Here is a 22,684-nt window from a genome sequence, read left to right as displayed (position 1 = left end):
CGGAGCTCCCGCCGGGCCGCTGGGGGGCGCCACCGCGGCGGGCTGCCCGTGCGCCGAGGCGCGCTGCCCCTTTAAGAGCACCCCCAAAGATGTCGCGCCGGGGTTCATGTGCTCGCTCGACCTAGCCTGCTGGTTCCGCGCTGACCTTCGGGACGGGCTCTTCGCGGCTTGCTATTGGCTCGCAGCGCACGAGAGTTGCCGTCTGATTGGCGAGCGGCGGCCGGGGCCCGCCCCCGCTGTGCCCGGCAGTGCGTTGCGGCCTGGCGGCTGGTTCCTGCGCTAGGCCTGAGCGGGCAGCGGCCGGGCCGGCCATGGCGGCGGTGTAGGGCGGAGCGGGCGGAGCAGCGGCCACCATGATCATAGAGAACGTGGACGCTCTCAAGTCGTGGCTGGCCAAGTTGCTGGAGCCGATGTGAGCGCGGCGGCGGCCGGGCAGGGCCGGGCCGGGCGGGCGGGAGGCGGCTCCGCGCTGCGGGGTGTGCGCGGGGCCGGGCCGGGCCGCGGGGGCTGGGGCGGCGGGGCCGGGGCTGCCCCTCGCTGCGGTGACACGGCCCGAGCCGCGCGGGGGCTCCCGGGCCGGCGCCGAGCACGGGCTGGGCTCTCGAAGCGCCGGCTCGAAGGGGCCGGGCCGAGCATTGCGGTTTACCGGGGCCCGGTGCGCCGAGCCTTTTGTCCCAAAACCTGCGTATCGGCTCCGGCCTCCCGGTAGAGCTCCGCACAGCCCAGCTGAGCGGCGACCCTGACCCAACCCCGGCTCCAACCTCAGCATAAACTCTGACCCAGAACCCTGACCCAGCCTTAACCATAGACCCTGACCCGAAACCCTGACCCTGATCCAAAACCCTGACCCCAGCCCTAACCATAGATCCTGATCCAAAACCCTGACCCCAGCCTTAACCCTAGGCCCTGACCCGAAACCCTGACCGCAGCCTTAACCACGACCCCTGATCCAAAACCCTGACCCTGATTCAAAACCCTGAGCCCAACCCTAACCATAGACCCTGATCCGAAACCCTGACCCTGATCCAAAACCCTGACTCCAGCCTTAACCCTAGGCGCTGACCCGAAACCCTGACCGGAGCCTTAACCACGACCCCTGATGCAAAACCCTGACCCTGATCCAAAACCCTGAGCCCAGCCCTAACCATAGACCCTGACCCCAGTCTTGGCCACAGCTCCTGACCCCCACCTTGAACCCTGACCGTAACCCCTCGCTAACCTGGCTGCGGTGTCCAAGCTCCATCTCCCTGTGCGTAAGGTCGGTTTGTAGCACCGCCCGTACAGCAGAAGGGTGAGCTGGTTGGCCAGGGTGGCAGGAAGGACTGAGCACACAGCTGGGAACGTCGGCTGCAGACGAGGGGGAGCTGCCCTTCACTTTGGTGGGGCTCTGGGCGGGTTCTGTGTGTGGCTCACAGGAGCACCTTGCCCGCTGGCGAGCGCTTGGATGGAGGTGTAGCCAGGTGTTCTGCGGTGTTTCGTCTGCAGCAAGGGGCTTCTAAAGGACGCTGGCTTGCGGGTAACTAGCCAGCCCTATAACGTCCACACAGTAAGACTAAGACCATTTTGAAGCTGCAGAATGTACATTTACAGGGTGTCATTAGCTGATTTTTCTACTTTCATATTTTAAATAGGCCTTAGAACTGCTCAGTTCTAGTCATTCAGTAGGAGGCTCCTGAAAATTCTTCATGACTTTCCTTTTATCTTTTTTAAGATAACCTGTGTTTCCGACACTTGGTCAGATCCTGCTGAAAGTCTGTCTAGAACGGAGCGTAACTCTTGCTCCTGCGCCGTCGCTGCCGGTTCCAGCCGGGCTGCCCTTCCCCCGGTGCCCCGGCCGCGCGTGGGCCCCAGGGCTCCTGTGGAGTCCCAGAACTCGCCGGTGGGTCCCGGCGGCCGAGGACTCGGGGGCGGAATTACCAGCGGGGAACCGGGAGACGGGGACCCGGCTGCCGCGCGTTGCTGGCGGTGGCGCAGCTGGGAGGAGCCCGCGTGCGGAGAGGGGACGGCGGGGACAGGTACAGCGTGGTGGGTCGTCTCCTCTGTTCTAGATTGAAGGTTTATAGTCAGCTGCATGTGGGCACTAGCAGTGAATACGTTACATGCAGGTTATTTATTTTTTTGAGTGTGCATGTGTAAGAAACGTTAAACCTGTAAATTGGTGGTTTCTTTGTTGTTAATTGCTACATTTTACGTGGCTTTCATCGGATGTTGGAAACAGCGAGCAGACTAATTTGGAGTAGAACTGCTTGGCTGGCTGCTCATCGAGGAGTTTTAGTTTCTCTAACCAGTTGTTTTGTGTGTTATTTGTTTCGTTTCTGGATTATTTTCTTTTGCTTGAGATTATTTTGAGGTCTATATACTTCATACCATTTCCTTCTATTTCCGTTGTTAACGTTCTTAAAAATACACAGTCCCTTCTCGAAACTTTGATCTTTTAAACAAACGTGTAAATCTCCAAACTGTCTTGGGTTCCTGCCGACCACCCGGTAGCTCGCGTCTGCTTCTTTGGAGAGAGGCAGATCCAGGACCTCTTAACCTGTTAACACTGTTAATCTAGTTCATACTTTGAGTGTTTCTTCTAGTAGGTGAGCAATGGAATCTAAAGCAATATCCAGGCAGGGTGATGCCGTAGGTGGTGCAGGTGCTGAATCCGGATTAGCGATTGCACCCCTTTAAAGGCCGACTGTGAAATTTGTAGGCGCGGAAGGAGTCCCTGGGGAAGGCAAACCCCACGGAGTTGGGCACAGAAACTTGGGCTGCACTGAGCTTACCTGTGTGCGCGTCTAAATGTGCTTTTGTGACAGGTCTTTCTGAACTGCTTCTCACGGTGATAATGTTTTAATACTTTACAGTAATTGTTTGGTGACTTCCCTGGCGCTCGCTCTGCTGCTCTTGTGGAGTCACGCGGGGGTGCTCGTGCTTGGGCAAAGTGAGGAACCGGTGGCAGCTGCTCGGTTGCCCCAGAATCAGGCAGAATCGGAAGAAAGAAGAACGGTGGCTGTTCCTCAGCCAAGTGAGGAAGGAGCCGGGCAGTGGGCACGTCGGCGGGCACGGGGGTGGTCACGAGGCAGCTGAATCTCGTGCTGTAGTTGAAACGGTGCTGCCGGTGCTGCCGCGGTGGTGCCGGTGCCAGCAGCGCCCGCCGTGCGTGCCCGCCTGCCCCAGCAGTACCAGAGCGGTGCTTTCTCTCCACAGATGTGACGCAGACCCCTCAGCCTTGGCCAACTATGTCGTGGCACTAGTCAAGAAAGACAAACCAGAGAAAGAGCTGAAAGCTTTCTGTGCCGATCAGCTGGACGTCTTTCTGCAGAAAGGTACCCTGCTCTGCACTGCCTTGTCTGTCCTGGGGGGTCATTTCGTCGGGGGGAGGAGGGAGGATGACGCACCACTAGTGCCTTCAAAATACTTCTTGTTGTCTGTGAACTGAATATTTCTTACAGTTGTGAGGGAAGAAAGATCTTGTGATTAGAAAAGCAAAAGTTCAGCTGGAGTTGGATAGCGTGGCCCTGGTCACGGCGGGCGGCAGGAAATCCCCTGGGATTAGAGCCGGCAGTTCCGATGTAAAGTGTCGGTGGTGCTGCCGGAGTCTCTGACAGACGTTTGATAGCTTTGGAACACCTGGGCCGTATTAATCTCTCAGGCTTCTGGTGAGCATCTCATAGCAATGTGGTTCAGACTCCAGGTTTGAAACACTTGTTATTCTGACCCTCCCTGGGGAGGTTATTGCGTGTTTTTTGGTGATCTGATGTTACACTGATGCTTAGTCTTCCATGAATGATTTACTCTCGCAAAACTGCCGAGAAGAGCCCGCCAGCTGCGGCTGCTGGAATAGCTGTGGACTTAGTCCTCGATCACAAGTTTTGGTCCTGCTTGCCCCTTAGAACATGGCAAAGTTGTAAATGTGTTAGAAGGAAAACTCTCCCTTTGATATACCTGATGGATTTCCTTGTCCAAATAAACAACCTCAGGTTCCACAAACGTGGTTCCAGCTCCTCCAGTGGAACTATTGTCCGTTAATCGAAGGTGCTGCAGTGAGCAGTGCGCCTGGATGGCTCCTGACAGGGACTTCTCTGGTAGATCACATAGTGCCCTTAAGTCCTTACGTACCAATGTTTTCTCATGTTCTGTATCCTCAGAAACTTCAGGTTTTGTAGATAAACTCTTTGAAAGTCTGTACACGAAGAGCTATCTTCCTTCTCTCGAGCCCACGAAAGAGACGAAGCCTGCGGGTCAGGAGAAAGAAGCCGTCAAGGAGGAGGTAACATCGTCTTCTCCGTCTCCCTGCCTCTCATTTTCAGCTCAGCCAGCCGTACGTTGTGAGGCAGAACGTGAGGGGAAAAGCCGCTTTATTGTGACTAATATTTACATCTCTGTGCATCTGAAGGAAAATGTAAGACGGCCATTCAGACAAAAACATTTGAGGATCCCTTTTAGAGCCTACCTTTGACCTGGATGACCAGCATTCAGCAGTCCTATACGAGCTGATAATGATTTGGGAGAGTTCAAGAGAGCAGGGACAAGCAAAAATGTTCCAAAACATTTCCTGATCAATTTTTTATATCCTGTGAAGATTAGAAATTATTTTAGATGTTTTCTGAAATACTTAAAATCAGTGAAATATGGTGGGCTCTCTGTTGAGGGAGAATTGCTTTGAAAGGTGAGGTAGAGGTCATTTGCCAGGAGTTCTTTCTTCTGTCTTGTTTTCAAGCTTTATTGGCAGGATGGAAAGCAGTCCAGATTTGGGAATTCCGAGCAGTCTTTCCGCAGCTGTCTGAGTCCTGTGGAGGTTGTGTCGTCCTCTGCTCTCGCTTGCCCGGGGCAGACGGCTTGTGCCTCTAAGCTGCTGGTTCTCCAGGGGAAGACACTCTTCTCTGTTTGTAGCATCCTGTCGTACCGGCTGCGAGAGAGCTGGGGAAAAATTGCTAGAGAAGGAAGCATTTGTTATTTCTGTATATCGTGAGCGCAGTTTGCAAAGGTATTTTAGGCTGAATATGTGTTTTACTTTCTGTAGGAAAGATGCAAATAAAGTCAGAGTGTGTATGAAACTCTCGTCCTTTCCCTCACTCCAGGGCTGCTCGTGTCATACGGCGTTAAGAGCAAAAACTGTTGGTCTCTTTATAAATGAACCGTGGGGAGCATTTTTTTCTGACAAGTACACTAAATGGGCATCAGGTTTGTGCTTTTGTCTGTGAGCCCAAAATAACATGAAGGAAAGACCTCGCTGCAGTTGTTTGTTCTGTCTTCAGAGTTAGAACTGGCTGATGGTCGTGAAGGTGACGAATCACTGCAGATCAAAATCTGTCAGTCAACCAAAACAAAGCTGTATTATGTTATATTGCGAATGTAGGTCCTTTTTAACAGAACGTGATTCATCAGTTGATTTAAGTTAAAGTTGCTCTGTAGATTTTTTTCTCTCTTTTCTGATGTCCTTTTTTTATGTGGGGATGAGACCCAGAATCATGACATCTATGGAAATAGCTTTGGTGGTGCAGCCGAACAAGCCTTTCGCTGTAGCAGCTTCCTGATGAGTTCTGGAGCACGGCCGCGGTGTCCGGGCGGGGTTTAGAAGCAGCTCCGGCTGAGGGGCCGCGCTGTGCTGCGGGACGGGCAGGCAATGGGGGAAGGGGCGGGGGTGGCGGAGGCACGACCTGGGGCGGCTCAATGGGACCCCTGCCGGGGTCAGGACGTTCACTAGTTATTGCAGCGTCAGTGATGCTGTGTCGTTAGTGCTTCCTGCGAGCACAGGACACAATAACCCCGGTGCAGGAAGCCTTCCTCCTGTTTTAGCGGGAAAAAACCTTTTTAAGGTTATTGCATAGGAACTTTTGCCACCAAAATTTACAGTGATTTCTAAGCAACGTACAACAGCAGCAGAGGCAGCAAAAATACAACATGAGACCAGAGTAATTTACAGTAGTGGTGGAGGTGACAGACTTCTGGAACTGCTCTTGTTGAGGCCAGCAAGAAATGCGACTAGTTCAACCATCCAGAGAGGGTTTTCGCTTTAAAGCGTTTATTGCAAAGTGTAGACGCATGTCCTTGGAGAAGCGGCTCCCCTAGCTGTGTTCCGTTCGTGAGAGTCGGAAGACGCCTCGTGTGTAGAACTGCTTACTCCAGCTAACGAGGCAGAGCGGACAGAGGATTGCCTCGTGAATCCTGTTTAAAAACAAAATATCTAAGTAGTTTTATTTTGGGGCATCTGCTCTTCAGAAAAACCTGAAAGGTGTGAAACAAAAAGCGCTCAATAGCTTGTAGTGCTGAAGTGTTCTGTGCAAGTAACACTTAAATATTGTTTTATAGGGGCTGCTAACTGTAACTTGAGCTAAATCTTGGTCTTATTTTCTTCATTAAAAAAACCCAAAGTGATACTCATCCTTGTTTGGTAGTTGTCTCTGAAACAGAGTTTTCAAGAGCCGGTTGAAGAAGAGCGGGACGGCAGGAAGAAGAAGTATTCCAGTCCGACGAAGAGCCGCACGGATTCCAGCGAACAAAGGTTACTTTTGAACCAAAATATTAATATGTTCTTCTGTATTTGCTGGCAATCTTTAATTGTGGATTTTTACATTGTAGGTAGTGGGTTTTTTATAAAAATAGTGGTTTCCTCCCTACTATTCTGTATCTGGGATGTGTTGTCTGCATGCTCGTCACCTGCATGGGAACCCTCCACTGGAAGTTGGTCTCTTCCAGAAACGTGACAGTACTTTTCAAATGTTAATACCTGGCGATGTCGTCAGTTCCAGTGTTTCCCTGTTGTGGAAATGAGGAGCATTGCTGGGGGTCTGTGGGGCGCGGGGCTGTTCACACAGTCCAGCATCGCTTTCAGAACGTGTTCTGGTTTGGTCACCCAGCTTCCACCTCTCCAGTTCTCCTTAGTCGTCCCTTGCGGGTGTCCGTGCATGAGTGATTCAGCTTTAGGACTCGGGGTTTCCCATGTGATTTGGGAAGCTCTGACTCGAATGTTTTGCTGTCCAGGTTGGATGGGAAGGATGAAGAGTGTCTTAACCTGTTACCAGCTGGTTTTTGTATTTGGTTTCTCTTTTCATAAACATGGTCTACATCTGTATGTTCTAGAACCAGAGAGAAGAAGCGAGACGATGGGAAATGGAGGGACTACGACCGATACTACGACAGGAGTGACCTGTACCGGGACAAGTCCAGCTGGCGGCGCGGCAGGAGCAAGAGCCGCAGCAAGAGCAGAGGGCTGAGTCGCAGCCGCAGCCGCAGCCGGGGCAGAAGCAAGGACCGGGACGGCAGCCGCGGCGCCGGTGAGTGCCCGGGGCGGCTGGAGCAGCGGCTGCTCCGCGGGCTGCGCTGTCCTGGGCAGCGGGAGCACATCTGGAGAGCTTGTGTTCCTGAAGTCATTCATTGAGATGCTGTTCTTCAGAGTGGAACAATTAAGGGCATTGCTTTCTTCTTGCTAACCTCTGAATTTCTCCACAGGTGCACGCCAGTGGATATCCGTAGCTGATACTTTTGTGTCCCGTGTTGTGTTTTGTTTTTTTTCCAAAGATCTATCTTTTTGTAAAATAGCGTTACCTTGTTTTTCACTTTGTTACTGTGTGTCTTTCAGAGAAGGTTTCTTTGTAATTGAAGGTGGTTACCACATGATCCATTGTTCTTTTGGGGCTAATTCAGGTCTCGTGGAAAAATAAGAGGCACAGATGCCAATGCATATTGAGACCGCGTTAGTCAAGGGTTGGGGGTAGATTTGTTGTCTCAGGCTTTTCCCCCCTCTTTCTACTTTAGAAGAGGAAGCTGTGACCCAGGGTGGAATAAGGAATAGAGGAATGAATGTGCAGCTGGAAAAAATAGGGTTTAGATTTCTGAAGTTAAAACCCTGTTTGCATTACATTTAGTTCTTATTCCGTTGGTAAAACTGAGTTCCTTCAGGGACAGTTTGGTACGCAGAACACTGAATACTTATGGAAACATTTATACTGTTGTGCATTCCCTTCTTCCCAAGGCTCTGACGTACAGAACAAAGCAGAAAGGCTTTACCTACCTTTTTTCTTTAAACAGAGCACCGAGAGAGATCCAAATTCAAAAGCGAAAGGAACGATGTGGAAGGCTCGTATAATGCAGTTTCCGCGGCTCCCGGTAAATCCTCTGAGCAGTATTCCTCCGCGCAGGCTGTGCCCAGCGCTGTTACCGTCGTCGCACCCGCGCACCACCTGGAGAACACAACAGAGAGCTGGTCCAATTTCTATAACAATCACAGCAATCCCAGCTCGTTCGGCAGAAATCCTCCTCCGAAGAGAAGGTGTCGAGATTACGATGGTAAACTGTTTCTCATTTTCCATACCTTGTTTCCATTATTCTGTGACCTTTTTTTGGGTGTTCACAGTGAGGCAGCAGGTCGAACCGCAGCGGCGCGTGGAATGCTGTGTCTGTGAAAGATGCACATATGACCTTATTTTACTGGGGAAATAACTGGGCTTACTGGAAGCAGTTTACTTACAATCTGACAGTTGCAGGATAAGAGCATATGGAGTTTGTTCCCAATTCTCTGTGCTTGGGAAATATTTCAACCACGGGCAGTTCCGGTGAAGGGTATGGTATATGTGGTTTATATCAAATAGGTGGTACTTCTTTGTTTATTTCCTGCTGCTTTTATGAGGGATGCATGTATGTTTGTATGCTTTTATGGAAGGTTATTCTAATTTGAATTATTTCGAAACCTCATCTGGTAGCATGACGTTGGATCAGTGACTGCATGTTTTCTTGAGTAAGAAATTCCGTAAAAACTGAGATGCTATGAATCGCTGACAACTAATGTGTTTTCTAAAAGATGATTGAACATCGTGTCTTGCAGAGCGAGGATTTTGTGTTCTTGGTGACCTTTGCCAGTTTGATCACGGAAATGATCCCCTGGTGGTGGACGAAGTTTCCTTGCCCAGTATGATCCCGTTTCCCCCGCCGCCCCCGGGCCTGCCCCCCCCGCCGGGGATGCTGCTGCCGCCGCTGCCGGGACCCGCGCGCGCCCTGCGGCTGCCGGTGCCGCAGCCCCACCCGCAGCCCCCACCGCCCGTCGTGCTCCCCGTGCCCAGTAAGGCCACAACCGTTCTCTGTGCTTCTTTGCAGCCCGGTTGCAGTGCTGGCTCTGCCTGCAGGATCTGGGGCTGTTCAGTTCCTCTGCTAGCCATGTGCCGTTCAAGATATTGTCAGAACAACTCTGGAAGATCAGCTTGTAAACGGTGGTGTTCCCAGCGCTCCACATGGAGTTAGATAAAGTGGGCGGGAAGCGGAGGGGATCTTTTTCAGCCTGTCACGGAGCCCCAGTGGTCTTTGAGGGGGTCACCATTGGATTGCTAGCTTTTGCTTTTTCTAGTGCAAAAATATTGAGGTTGAATCTCCTAAAAGTTCTAATAAATTTCTGTGTTTATGTTACCTGCTGCTAAACAGCAATACATAATTGATACATCTAAGATCTATTTTAGCTAATATCTCTGAGGTATTTAGCCTTTTTAGTTACCTGACTGCACCTTATAATGTAAGTTATATGAAGAAACGAAAGATTATAGTAGATACATGGTCACCGTGTTTCAGTACTGCCTGTGGCAGTAACACATAGGTGCTGGGATAGCTGTATCAGCTACAGCAGCTGTGGGGTGAGAAATAGTTTTGTATAGGATTAACCCTGCACGTTGTATGAGCCGTGTAGCGGGTGTCACCAGCTGGTTCCCGAGGGGACCGGAGCTGTGCACAGTCGGGTCTTGCGGTGGTGCAGCGAAGCTCTTTGTCCCGTCTGGGCGTCTGCTACAGCCGGTAGGGATGTGTTGGATGTGGTACAAACACAGCCAGAACAGCGAGAGAAATTCCTTGTCTGTGAGCGCCTTTTGCCTTATAGTTCTTGTTTCAGAACTGTAACGTGAATGTTGCTGATATGATCTCTTGCTTGGAGCAGCCTTGATTCTCCGTGGCAGAGCTGCAGAGGAGCTGCTGTAGCTAATGCAAGCTCTGACAGCGACAAACCCCTGGGGAACAGAACTTTTTCTGTTCTTCCTTGGGGCTTTGTCTGTCCTGGGAAAGAGGAAAAGTGCTGGAGTCAGAGTAACTTACCTGAACAGGGCTTCTCGATTTGCTTTTACTGGAGTGGTGGTGGGATTGTCAACATTTACAGCCTCCACCTTGCTCAAGACGAGGTGTAAACGAGCTGCATGGAGCTGTGTACACGTTTTCTCGGGCGCTGAGCGGTGTGTTCTGTGCTGTCGTTGCAGGACCAGCGCTCACGCAGCCCAGCTTGCTGACCAGCCGAGACCAGGCCGGGCCCAGCGCCGTGCCCAGCCTGGCCGCCGTGGGAGCCAGGCTGCCGCCCCCGCTGCCCCAGAACCTGCTCTACACTGTGTCGGAACGTGAGCACGCACCTCGTTTAAAATCTGCTTGAGATGCACGTTTTAACATTCCTTTGTCCATGTGTGATTGGAAATTATTGCGTCTGTGCTCCCCCCGTGCACGCGAATCCGAAGGAGCCTGATGGCTCCGCCGCGCTCAGCGCGTCTCCCGTGGGGGCGTGAGGCCGCAGCGTGTCCTGGGCACCCTGGTGGGGCCTTCCTTGGGGGCTCACATGCTCAGAGCAGTAAGGTTGTTCCATAAGAAGGGGATCCATTTATCTTCAGGCTGTTTAGTAGGACGTGAGCAGGCAGCAGGTGGATCTGCAAACCCATAATTACTATTTAACTTGGTCTGTGTTCCTGTCGGTTTTGGCCACTACAGATGAGAGAATCACAATAGTCTCTACAGTCTTCATGCACATTAGTACTTAACAGAGCTCAAATCTTTTAGAAGTGGGTTTTTATGAGGGAAGATAGCAAAATACCCAAAGAGTCCTAGAGTGCTGACTTTAGATCCAACAATGCTTATATTTCTTGAAAACACATGGAGTAATGGCATTTCTATGTTTTACATTAGCAAAATAAGGTAATTAACTCTCAATGGTTTATAATATTCCTGACTAGGAATTTTTACATAATTATTCTGAATTTTTATTCAAAGGGGGGCTGTAGTTCGTGATCCATGTCATTCTCTTGTGACTTCCATGCTTTTCAGAACTTCCGTCACTCCAATATCTTGTTAGGTTATCTGTCCAGTTATCTCCGAGTGCTGTCAGGCGTTTAGGTGGTACCATCTGACTCTTTCAGCCTCAGAGCTTCTTCCGGGGTGACTCTGTCTTGGCTTCACGGCGCTGGGTGGTTCCGCTCCCAGGACACCCGTGGGGCCCAGGTCCCGCTGCTGGGTGGCAGCGGCTGGCTGCCCCCTTGCCATCCGTCATCTGCTCAGTCGCGGAGAGGAGCTCGTGGTTCAGCTTGTGCAAGGTCAATGGAGGCTCTCGGCAGAGTCTGAAACTGAACCGCAGAACATCAGTGTTGAAATTCAGAGGCATCTGTTATAAATTGTAGACTCTTCATTGTTGCTGTGGAACAGGGAAACCGCGAGTGCTCCGAGCCCGTCCAGTCCCTCGTGCAGCCGTTCGTCTCTGTTCTGGGGTGCGCAGCGTGTCTGTGGAGGCTTTCGTAGACTTCGTTCGTTCCAGTTCTTGTATCACTTTCTCTTTTTATGGTTGCAAAAAAGCGTCATCCTTGACTTGGACCTTGGGCTGGAGGAATAATATGAGTCAGTTCTGTCATCGTGTGTTCTCATGGTTACCCCTTTGAATTAAAATCGTCGTTAGCACCTTACTGGAGCTAGGCAGTCGGTCTCACTCTTGCGTAAAGATAATTTAATAGGTAAGTATTGGTCACGTTACCTGATTTCTCAGGTTTCTTTGATTGGAATCGTTTGAGTACGTTCTTCCCAAAAATCCCTTTTCTGAAGCAAACTAGACCTTGGGGCAGCAAAGGCTCTGCATCCCTGGCCCCACGGAATCAACGCTCAAACTGCATCTTGTGTTGCTCCCCTTGAACCAGTGTCAGCTCATCAGCAGCACGCGATTATCGTGACCTGTGTGCTTCTGACAGGCAGTAACACACTAAAAACCAAATGAGGCTTGGGCATAACGTTCCGTTGAGAGTTTTAAATGGCTTCACGCATCGGCTGTGCAACCTCTTTTCTCTCTTCATCCAAAACAGCTTCTGATTCTTGGACATCCATGCATTTCCTTAAAGGAAAATTAATCAAGTCTTAAGCTCATTTGAAAAATTCTTTCATTTCTCTCCTTTTTTTATAGATACATATGAGCCAGATGGCTATAACCCCGAAGCTCCTAGTATTACCAGTGCTGGTAGATCTCAGTATCGACAGTTCTTTACAAGAGCACAAACGCAGCGTCCAAATCTAATTGGCCTAACATCTGGGGAGATGGATACAAATCCAAGAGGTAGGAAGGGTTTCTAGTCATTGCTATTGCTATTTGTGTCCAAGACCGTCAACACTTACTTTCCTCTTTGTCAGCCTGAGGTAGTTTTCCTCACCGATCTAGCGTTTCAGAGTAATTTTCAGACATCTCTACCTTTTTTAAAATGCTAACATGACCATATGAAAGTCAAAGGAGCCTTTTTGATTAAAAATAACCGCTTGCTTGGGAATGTTACAAGGGGTTTTTGTGTTTGGTTGGGGTTTTGTTCCTCTTTAGCCTGTGAAGGCCCCGTTTGGGTGCTGGGGATTCTGGCAAGGAGGCCGGAGCACAGAGGCGGCCCTGAGCGGAGCAGAAAGCGGGCTCTGAGTGGTGCAGGAAGGCGGCCCTGAGCGGAGCAGCCTGGCGGCTGCCCACGTTTGCCCAGGGCACGTGTGGCCCTGGCACGGAGGGCACCCCGGGCGCTGGCCGAGAGGGACTGGGCTGGCCAGGCTCCGTCACCCGGGGTTCTGTGAGCACGCGCGGGCCTCGCCGGCTCCCCGGCCCGCGGAAATCCCCGACCGCGTGCCAGTAATTCCGAATCCCAGCCCGTGCGGGTGATGTGTCTGAGCGGTGACGTGTACTAAATACCTTTCAGGGGAGAGAACAAGTCAGGGCTCTCTGAAGAAATTTTTGTTCTGTGAGCATAACTTCCTTTTTCCCGTCTGCTTTCCCCACCCTGATTCCTGAAAGAAAAGATGTGGAATTTCAGTGTTGACTTTACATTTCAGTGTTTCTTATTCAGTAGCTAAGAGAGGTTATTTTTTTCAGTATCTCCTTCCAGTGGCTCATCCTATAAAGAGTATGGTTAGGTACTATCGCAGAAACTGCTGGTTCCATCTGAACGGCCATCACGGAGGCAGCGCCGGGCTCTGTCGCTGGCCCGCAGTTCTCTCTGAGGCCCCGCTCCGGCTGGAAGGTGTGGGGACTGTTCTGTGGTGCTGCTTCAAACCACTCCGTTCACTCTTGCAGGGGCATGAAAGGTTTACTCTAAAATCATCCTCCACACTGAGATGGAAACTGTAGGTCCGAAAATGCCCAGTCTTTGCTCTCACCAGTGCAACCAGCAGAGCTCTGGTGTGTATAAAAGCCACGGAAAACTGGCTTGTAACTCAGATTTCTTTGTAGGAGTTGAATATTTGGTATGACAGGAGAGTAACAGCATAATCCTAAAAAGGTTGTAAATAAATATTTGGCAAATTGTTATCTAGTGCTTCAGCTTTGTGTTTGTAGAAGTTGCTTCAAACTTTAATGTCTCCGAGAGTATCATTTCATGCCATAGTTGTTCATAATTAACAGCTCGTTGCTGAAAATCGTCTGGCGGGATGGCAGCGGGGGAGCCGTGGGACGAATGGGTTCTTGTTGCTTGTTCGCTGTCAAGGGTTAACACAGGGAAAGTTGCTCCTTCCTTCAGCCCCTTCCACATTGCAGAGCTCGAACCTCAAGTCTGGCAACCCAGCCGCGGTTCTCTTCCTCTTGGGGGGTTGGGTTGGGTTTGGTTTGGTTTGTTGTTGGGGTTTGGCTGGTTGCTTTGGGTTAGTTTTTTTCCCGCAGAATCTGAATTTTCAATACCTGAGGATGGAGTTCTCCTTTGTTTCTTCAAGCTAATACTAATAGTAAAGGTCAAAATCTCATCTCTGCTGGCTGGGCTAAATGGTTCCTTTCCTCAAGTTGTTCAGTTAGGCTGGCAAGTGATCTCTGAAGTTACTTCCTAAACCAAACTGTCCAAGATAAAGTCTTCCTAATTTTTATGTTTTTAAACTCAGTCCTATTTTGTTGTGTGAGTGAAAGCTTTTGAGGTGTCTCTGTTGGCGTATGGTAAATAACATGGTCTTTTTTGCTTTATCCAGCTGCCAACATTATCATCCAGACAGAACCCCCCATTCCCATCACAAATAACAGCAGCAACGTAACCAGAGTTGTCCTTGAGCCAGACAGCAGGAAGAGGTCTCCGAGCGGCGCGGAGTGTCCCCCGCTGAAGAAGCCCTGGCTGGGAAAGTAAGTGAGCGGCTGCGCCCGGGCGGGCGCGCTGTCCCTGCCAGCGCTGCGGGGGCGCTGCTGGGGCACAGGAGCTGTGGCCACATCCAGGGGACGCTGAATGGTGCTGGGAGGAGCTCTTTTGTTCACGCCCAGATTCTGTACTTTTTAGGAGAAAAATAATGTTAATCCACATTTAAATTTTTGTTGCTTTACTTAAGTATATGTATGCCTATCTGAATTATTACCTTGTTCTCATTTTCTCTAGACAAGCAAATAACAACCAGAATAAACCAGGATTTCTGAAAAAGAATCAGTATACCAATACAAAATTAGAAGTTCGGAAAATTCCCCCAGAACTGAACAATATTACACAGCTCAATGAACATTTCAGCAAGTTTGGAACTATTGTGAACATCCAGGTAAAAAGCACAATTCCGTTTGATGCCTGTACATGGGTATGTTATTTTCCCTGGAGCGTTCTTGAATATTGCAACTGAACCGCATTCCTTGAGAAACCTCAGTGGAAGCTAACTGGGCAATTCACAAAAACCTTCTCTTGGTCCGCTCTGTATTGTTGTCTTAATTTGTAAAAGTATATTGGCTCTGCCTTTACAAGGTCTTCCTAAATTTGAGAGGTGCGCAGGTTTAACTGTGTCTAAACCAACTCAGGATTTCAAGCAGCTTGTGTATAATTTTTGCACTGGATCTTGTAACAATTTCTCTGTTGGATGGTAGTCGCACAGTATTCATAGTCAGGATTCTGAGAAAGGTGCTAGAGCAGAGTCTTTCCGTGCATCAGTTTATCCCCACTTTGCATCCCAGAACTGGCTCCAGTTCAGTGGTGTTCCGTGCACCGTAAGAAGGGAAGAAGCACTAGACAAGCAAAACACAGGTAGTTACACGGTTAAAATAGCATTTCATTGCCATTTCTTTTTCTAGACCAAAGAGTTGCCTCTCAAGGCCTCAGTTAGAGGTCTCGGTAAAAGACAGAGACCTGGGAAGCCTCTGTGTTTGTCGAGTCGATACTTTTATGTCTTAGCCCAACAGATACTGTGGTGCTTTGTGCACCCTGACCGTCCCGTAATGCATTTAAAACACGCCATCTCAGCCATTATACGGGAAAGTCCAAGATACGTTGCTATTCCCGGGATTCACATTCAGGCACGAGGAGTCTTGCCGCGCGCGTTCGGCTAACGCCTCCGGGCGCTGCTGGCGCTGGGGTCGCGCGTCCTCAGCAGCAGCCGCTGTCGAGGTCACGCAGCAACAGACCCGGCACCAGCAGCTCTGCGCTCGCACCCCAGGGCAGCTCACAGCGCCCTCCATATGCGGTGCTGTGTGGTGCACGAGCCTTGTTTAAATTGTGTTTCACTGTATATGGACTTTGCTGCAAGTACGTGTAATATTTGCCAAAAGGTACTTGGCTTTAATTACATAGAATGCTTTACCTGGATTTTGAGCTGTAAACATCATTGGGTATCCCCCACATTATTGCAGATTATTTGTAGATTGGTTTGCTACTGGTTGAAGAGAGAAAGAATGCATCCTAATGAACTTTCGTTTTAGGTTGCTTTCCAGAACGATCCTGAAGCTGCTCTGATTCAGTATGTAACGAACGACGAGGCCAGGAAGGCGATTTCCAGCACAGAGGCCGTTCTGAACAACCGGTTCATCCGGGTGCTGTGGCACAGGGAGAGCGAGCAGCAGCCCCCGCTGCAGCCGCCCGCGCAGCCGCCGCATGCCCCGCTGCACCTGCAGCCGCCGGCGCTGAGCGCGGCCCCGGCCGGGACGCCGCACGGCAGCATGGCCAAGGTACCGCCCGCGTCCCGAGGGCGTGCTGCTGCGGGACGCAGAGGGTCTCATCTGCCGTTTCCGTGTCTGTTGCTCCGCAGGTGATGACCAAACCGCTGGCGTCTGGTGCCTACGTGCTGAACAAAGTCCCGGTGAAGCGGCGGCTGGGAGCGGCGGGCGGGACCCAGGCGGAGCTCGGCCAGGCCGGGGCGGCGGTGGAGGACTCGCAGGTACGTTTGAAGGCTGAGAGCATCTCCGGGTTGCGGCGAAGGCTCTGACCTCTTAGCTGAGCAGGAACCTGCAAACAGAACTCAGGAATTGTTCCCAGCTGGTTCTGTTTCTTTTCACTGATGTTCCGTGCCGCCATGGTCACTCACTTCTTCTAGCTTCATTAGCTGCTTATATGAAATAGAGACAATTACTTCAGAAACAAAGTATCAGTATTTCAAGTAGCATAAAATACTTTTGGCAATGCTTCATAGTAAGTAAATTTGGCAGCCTATGTGTGATGGTAGCTTTTTGTTGGTGAACCCAGTTGCTTTTCCCAGTGATCTTTTTGCTTGTGCTGTGCTTTAGCGGCAGTGGTGGGAGCCTGTAAATACTTCTGCTTAGAGTTCAAGCTGATACAGCTGAGCCGGTCCTGATATCATAGTGCAGCGTGTGTTCTTGGCCGCAGAGAAGTCCTCCCCGTGGAGTGACTTTTGCTGCCTTGTCTGATCAGAAGGTGTGGTGTTGGACTGTGAAGCTGAGTAAAATGCACGTGCACACAGTCAGCTCCAGGGGTCTCCCTGGGGGACGTCAGGATACAGAGGGAGTTTCGGATGAAGGAAAGAAAGTATCTTCTGCAGAAATCCTTTTGCCAAGTGTTCAAGCTGATTGCTTTCAAGCGAGTTGATTGTTGGGTTGGTGCCTTTATGTGCATGCTTTAATTGCCTCAGTCTTCTTGTCTGATTGCACAGATCTGGCAGTTTGTGTTCATGTTTCACAGAACACATTCCTCTGAAACTCATTGATGGAATATCAGTCATTTTGAGCTATTACATACTTGTTTGTGTGTGTGTTTTTATTATTTCAGACTTTTCCTACTTCTACAAGCCACTCAAAAGTGGTTTACAGTTCCTCAAACTTGAAGGCATCTCTGAAGCCTGGTGCAGGGTCTAAACCGCACGATGTGCAAGAAGCCCTTAAAAAAAAACAGGTACTGTACTATTCTTCGGCTGGGTGGCACTCAAAGTACTTTACAAAGAAAGGTGTGATAGGCAATTAACCCTCAAATATTGCCTCAAATATAGCTTTGTACATTAGTGTAGGTTTTGTCGTTGTTACCAGACAATCCTGCACGTTGAGGTTGGTCATAGGTAAGGGAGTAGCCGAGTATCCCTGTCACCGTCTGACTTGACACACTTGGTCGTATGTGGATTTTCTGGGTGTTCTTGAGGCATTTATCTGATTTTAATCTCTGCAGGTATGAGACACTTAAATCACAACATAGGATGTGGTTCTTAAGGGGCGTCTGAAGGCAAAGATTTAGTAGAATACTTCACAGCAGGAAGTTAGCAACTTGTTGCTTGGTTTTGTTTTCCAGAGCAGATAACACTTTATATTTCTCTGTTTTTCAGACTAACAGTTTTCATTATGGCCTTCACTTCTATAGCTTGAGGAAGAAAATGTTATATATATGAGTGCATATAATGCTAGGCTACTTTTTACTGACTGAAAGCATTTTCTTCTCGTCTAGGAGGCAATGAAACTCCAACAAGACATGAGGAAAAAGAGGCAGGAGATGTTAGAAAAACAAATAGAATGCCAGAAGGTAAGGCTAGAATGTCTCCTAGTAAATACAGCCTGATTTTGTAGATACCTGTCTTTCAGTCTTGGGTTTGTTTCTGGAATTTTATATGCCTGCGCTCTTATTAATACACAGATGTTGATATCCAAGCTGGAGAAAAATAAGGCCATGAAACCAGAAGAGAGAGGAGAAATAATGAAGACCTTGAAAGAACTAGCAGGAAAAATATCTCAGTTAAAGGATGAATTAAAAACTTCATCTGCAACCTCTACACCATCAAAACTAAAGTCCAAGACAGAGGTATTTACTGCATAAGACACATGCCTGCCTGTCTCTTGTAACTGTTTCTAGTATTATGTCCTAAAAATGCAGCAACATCAGATAAAAGCACTTCCGAGCAGTGTTTTGAATCTGAGTGATAACCATGGACAAGCAGGCTGTGGTTTAAAGGAGCTCGGATGACCCAGTTTTCCATGTAGCTCATTCAGTCTTGTTGCAATTCTGAAGCAGAATTTTGGGTCCTTCAGAAAACGGGCTGGAAGAGGGACATGGAGGCAACTAAACCCAGTTTAGAGGAAGGTGTGGATATTGTGTACTGATGGGTCTGTATCATTTACATAAATGTATTGCTCAGGAATTGGAATAAAACATTGAAAGCACACATGACAGTTCTGCTTTTCCCTTCCCCCTTTCTGCACCTTTCTCTCTAAGGCACAAAAGGAACTCCTAGATGCAGAACTGGACTTCCATAAGAGACTGTCTTCTGGAGAAGACACAACTGAGCTGCGGAAAAAGCTGAATCAGTTACAAGTAGAGGTGAGCCTGGATTGGTGCTGTTACTGTATTTGTGATGTTGTCTTGGTCGATGGGCAGTAGTGAGTGAACTCCTTGTTTTGCGCTGCTCGCATGTGCAGCTTGTGCCTTGCTTGTGAAGCTGTTTGTCTCAACCCACGAGTTTTCTGGCGCGTGCTCTCCCGATTCTCTCCGCTCCCAGCGGGGACTGAGCTGTGTGCTGCTCGGTTGCCGGCTGGGTTAAACCATGGCAGATATCTAATTGTTTAGATCCCTTCAGACGTTATCTGCCTTCTTTGAACAGGCTGCCCGTTTAGGCATTCTGCCGGTTGGGCGAGGAAAGACGGTGCCGGCCCAAGGACGAGGCCGCGGCCGCGGCCGTGGCGGGAGAGGAAGGGGCGCGTTGAACCACATGGTGGTGGATCATCGTCCCAAAGCACTGACAGTTGGGGGCTTCGTGGAAGAGGAGAAGGATGAATTGTTACAGCACTTCTCTGTGAGTATGCGGTCACGTTAGAAAAACAACAAACTAAAGAGGAAAACTATGGTTGAACTATAAATCTGAGATGAAGTAGGTAACCAGTACCTTGGGGGTGTGCTTGCTTGCAAAGAAAAGCATGCTAAGCAACTTGTAAATAACTGTTTCTCTTCCGCATTCTTGAAGAAGCAAGTCTCTCTGTGTCTGCTGGTGCAAACAAATCAAAGACTTCATCCTGAATTCGTGGAACAGGCTATGGATAAGCAAACAGCTTCAGGAGTTATTGGGGTGTAAATGTAATGTGTGTAGCTGCTTTATGATAGCTGGGAAATACTGAATTCAAAGAATTCACTTCTGAGCTATAGATTAGTACAGTTCTTTCCTTTCCTTCTGCAAAATTAAGCTCCACTTTGTCATTTATTCTAATGACAGTGACTGAGCTTTTGCCCGAAAGTGCAGGTCCAGGTGCTGCCGTGTGGCTGATGGTGCAGCTGAGGTTTCTCTGGCTCTCACTTTTCTGTCCAAAAAACACGGTTTCAGTGGCACCTCGGTGCTCTGCAACTGTAGCACCTGATGGTTGTGGTTTTGGAGGAGAATATTACTCCTGTTCCTAATCAATTTTTCTCTCATAGAAATTCGGAGATATTGAAGACCTTCAAGAAGAGGATTCCCCATTGAGTGTTGTTCTAACTTTTAAATCTCGCTCAGAAGCTGAAAATGTGAGTAAAATAATGGACGTATTTTTTTTCATAGTTCCAGAATAAGAATTTTTAGCTTCTTGTATGCGCTTTCCTATTTTAAAGTGTAGCGGGCTTTGGTCCCCTGGTGGGAGCTGGGTAGTGTGGGTGTTTGTCGCTGCGGGTTGGTGTCGCCCAGGGGGTTCCTCGGGGTGCCCCCCAGGCGCACGGGGCTCTGCCGGGGCGGGTTCAGCGCCAGCCGAGCTCTGGGAACGCGCTCGTGCCGCTGGCACGTCAGCGCTGTTCAGCAGGTGCAGTTTGAGTGGGGTTGCTCTTGGAAGGCTGAAGTGGATGATTGCGGCTGATGTGTTTGAGATCCCCAAACGTGCACCTGCGTGGCGCTCGCTGGGGCTGCCTCGTTGGCAATCTCAAAAATTCTTCACTTGATGCTCTTTTTGAAAATGTGTTCATTTAAAATACAACCTAGGCTGCTAACCAAGGATCCCGGTTCAAAGACCGAAGGCTACAGATATCCTGGTACAAACCGAAGGTACCCTCTGTGTCCACAGAAATCGAGGAAGAGGAGTCTAAAGAAGAGGTATGAACATGCGTCAAAAACTAATGGCTCTGCTGGAGTCTATAGCTGAGAGCTCTTCTAGGAGACACTTTTCTGTTTACTGCAGAAATTTCAGAAAAGACGTTTTGGCAAACCAGAAACTTAGCTGGTTTTAATGGTAGATGTGTTTTCCACATTTTACAAAAGGGAAAAGAAAAAAAGTACACTTTTTGGATGGGAAGTTGATTTGTCAGCGATGACAATGAACCTCCCGTTCTACATGTGCAGGCTGCTCATCTTCTCAGCGTTAATGCTCCACTGCGGGATAAGTTATGTGTGTTCTTTCCTGTAATTATGGCCACATTAGGCTTTTGAAGGCAGTTTCAAAGCGTTATTTCTAGAGGGCGGGTGTGCTCGTTCCTGCTGCCACGGGCAGTTGCCCTGCGTTGCCGTTCTGGGTGGCTGAGGCTGCTGTTCTCTCTGTACAACGCGTGGAGCGGAACGCGGTGCCCGGGAGCCCGCCAGTGCACGCGGTGCCCGGCCAGCGCATGTGGTGGACTGGGAGCCCACCGGTGCCCGGGAGCCTGGCCAGCGCACGCGGTGCCTGGGAGCCCACCAGCGCACACGGTGCCCGGCCAGCGCACGTGGCGGACCGGGAGCCCACCGGTGCCCGGGAGCCCACCAGCGCACGCGGTGCCCGGCCAGCACGTGGTGGACCGGGACCCCACCGGTGCCCGGGAGCCCGCCAGTGCACGCGGTGCCCGGCCAGCACGTGGTGGACCGGGACCCCACCGGTGCCCGGGAGCCCGCCAGTGCACGCGGTGCCTGGGAGCCCACCAGCACACGCAGTGCCCGGCCAGCGCACGCGGTGGACCGGGAGCCCACCGGTGCCCGAGAGCCTGGCCAGCACACGCGGTGCCCGGCCAGCGCACGTGGTGGACCGGGAGCCCACCGGTGCCCGGGAGCCTGGCCAGCGCACGCGGTGCCCGGCCAGCACGTGGTGGACCGGGACCCCACCGGTGCCCGGGAGCCCGCCAGTGCACGCGGTGCCCGGGAGCCCGCCAGTGCACGCGGTGCCTGGGAGCCCACCAGCACACGCAGTGCCCGGCCAGCGCACGCGGTGGACCGGGAGCCCACCAGTGCCCGGGAGCCTGGCCAGCACACGCGGTGCCCGGCCAGCGCACGCGGTGGACCGGGAGCCCACCGGTGCCCGGGAGCCCACCGGCGCACGCGGTGCCCGGCCAGCGCACGCGGTGCTGTCGCCTGGCGCGGCTCTGGGTACAGCACGAACTTGTGTGTTTCAAAGTACGTTTTTTTTCATCTAGGAGACTGAGACCTCAGATTTATTTTTGCACGAAGACGACGATGATGATGACGAAGATGAGGATGAATCCCGTTCTTGGAGAAGATGAAACTTGATATTGGAAATGTATAATTTTAGGAATATAGTTCAAGCTACATCTTTTAAACATTTATTTAAGGAAGTTGATGAGCCAAAAAAGCTTTATTTTCTTTTCAAACCACAGGATTTAAAGTGAGCAGAGTTTGTTCTCAAACACATTTCGATGTAGAGCTGTGACACTGAGCTAGCCGAAGGCCCAGTTCCGTATTGCATCATTAGCAGATCACCAGGACGGTGATTTTTTTCTATTTAAGAAGGATTTAAGAAAGGGGGGGAGGGAAATAGTATTTTTTTGTCCTCTTTTTGTGTCACCTCTATTACCTTGTTTCGGGTTTTTTTATAATGTGATTGATTTGTTAGTTTATAATTGAAAAGATATTACAGGTTTTATTTAGCAATATTATGGGGTTGGGGGAAAGATGCAAACTTTCATTAAATGTTATGAAAGACAAAATGGCCTCATTTGCGAATTGAAAAAGGGTAGCTTTTGTTTCATATGGAATCTCTTACTATAGGAATTATTTGTGGCTAGATTCGTAAATCATTTATTTCAATATGTTTGAAAGCCACGCGGTTTCTTTGCTCTACTGCTGTTTGTGAGAGGGGATGGAAGGAGCAGTTTAACAGGGTATTGGCAGAATGTTGAACAGTTCGCTCTCTTTCTTCAAATTCTGCTTCACAGGAAACATCAGCAGTGACACACTGGAGTGGCTTTTCACTCACTGTTGGTTTTTCCGCTGTTGTTCCAGTATGAGGTTCAGGTTTAAGTCAGACTGTTTGTTTGCTGCATTTCAGTATTTGTGAGCGCGAATGTCCTGAGTTTCACGTGGCCTCAGACGGCAAACCAGGCAAACTGCACTGCCCGGTGCCAGGGAGCGCGGCCTCCCACCGCCC

The 22,684-nt window shown here is 50.0% G+C and overlaps 1 protein-coding gene across 2 annotated transcripts; it reads left to right on the top strand.

The window, feature by feature from the left end:
* Positions 1–99: 99 nt before the first annotated feature.
* Positions 100–22,244, top strand: RBM27 (RNA binding motif protein 27). Of its 2 annotated transcripts, XM_065029387.1 has the most exons (21): positions 100–412; positions 3,196–3,314; positions 4,137–4,258; positions 6,387–6,493; positions 7,072–7,265; positions 8,020–8,277; positions 8,813–9,046; positions 10,218–10,352; positions 12,164–12,313; positions 14,179–14,326; positions 14,574–14,727; positions 15,872–16,117; positions 16,198–16,326; positions 17,172–17,294; positions 17,835–17,909; positions 18,021–18,185; positions 18,597–18,701; positions 18,982–19,173; positions 19,788–19,874; positions 20,320–20,430; positions 21,714–22,244. In XM_065029387.1, exons 1-21 carry the CDS (start codon positions 354–356, stop codon positions 21,798–21,800), a joined length of 3,000 nt encoding a protein of 999 aa, XP_064885459.1. In that variant the 5' UTR covers positions 100–353; the 3' UTR covers positions 21,801–22,244. The 2 variants fall into 2 exon arrangements, with proteins under 2 accessions (XP_064885459.1, XP_064885460.1); XM_065029388.1 differs by lacking the exon at positions 12,164–12,313 and having other exon boundaries at positions 101–412.
* Positions 22,245–22,684: the final 440 nt, after the last annotated feature.

This window comes from Columba livia, chromosome 14, assembly GCF_036013475.1.
Source record: "Columba livia isolate bColLiv1 breed racing homer chromosome 14, bColLiv1.pat.W.v2, whole genome shotgun sequence".
Taxonomy (NCBI): Eukaryota; Metazoa; Chordata; class Aves; order Columbiformes; family Columbidae; genus Columba; species Columba livia.
Note: the sequence above shows the minus strand (reverse complement) of the source record. Positions and strands in the feature narration are given on the sequence as shown.

Bases quoted from the DNA above. Each gene is read 5' to 3' on its own strand.
- RBM27 (XM_065029387.1), top strand. From the start codon at position 354: ATGATCATAGAGAACGTGGACGCTCTCAAGTCGTGGCTGGCCAAGTTG. The intron at 6,494-7,071 runs GTTACTTTTGAA...TGTATGTTCTAG, and splicing joins ACGGATTCCAGCGAACAAAG to AACCAGAGAGAAGAAGCGAG. The intron at 17,295-17,834 runs GTACTGTACTAT...CTTCTCGTCTAG, and splicing joins AAGCCCTTAAAAAAAAACAG to GAGGCAATGAAACTCCAACA.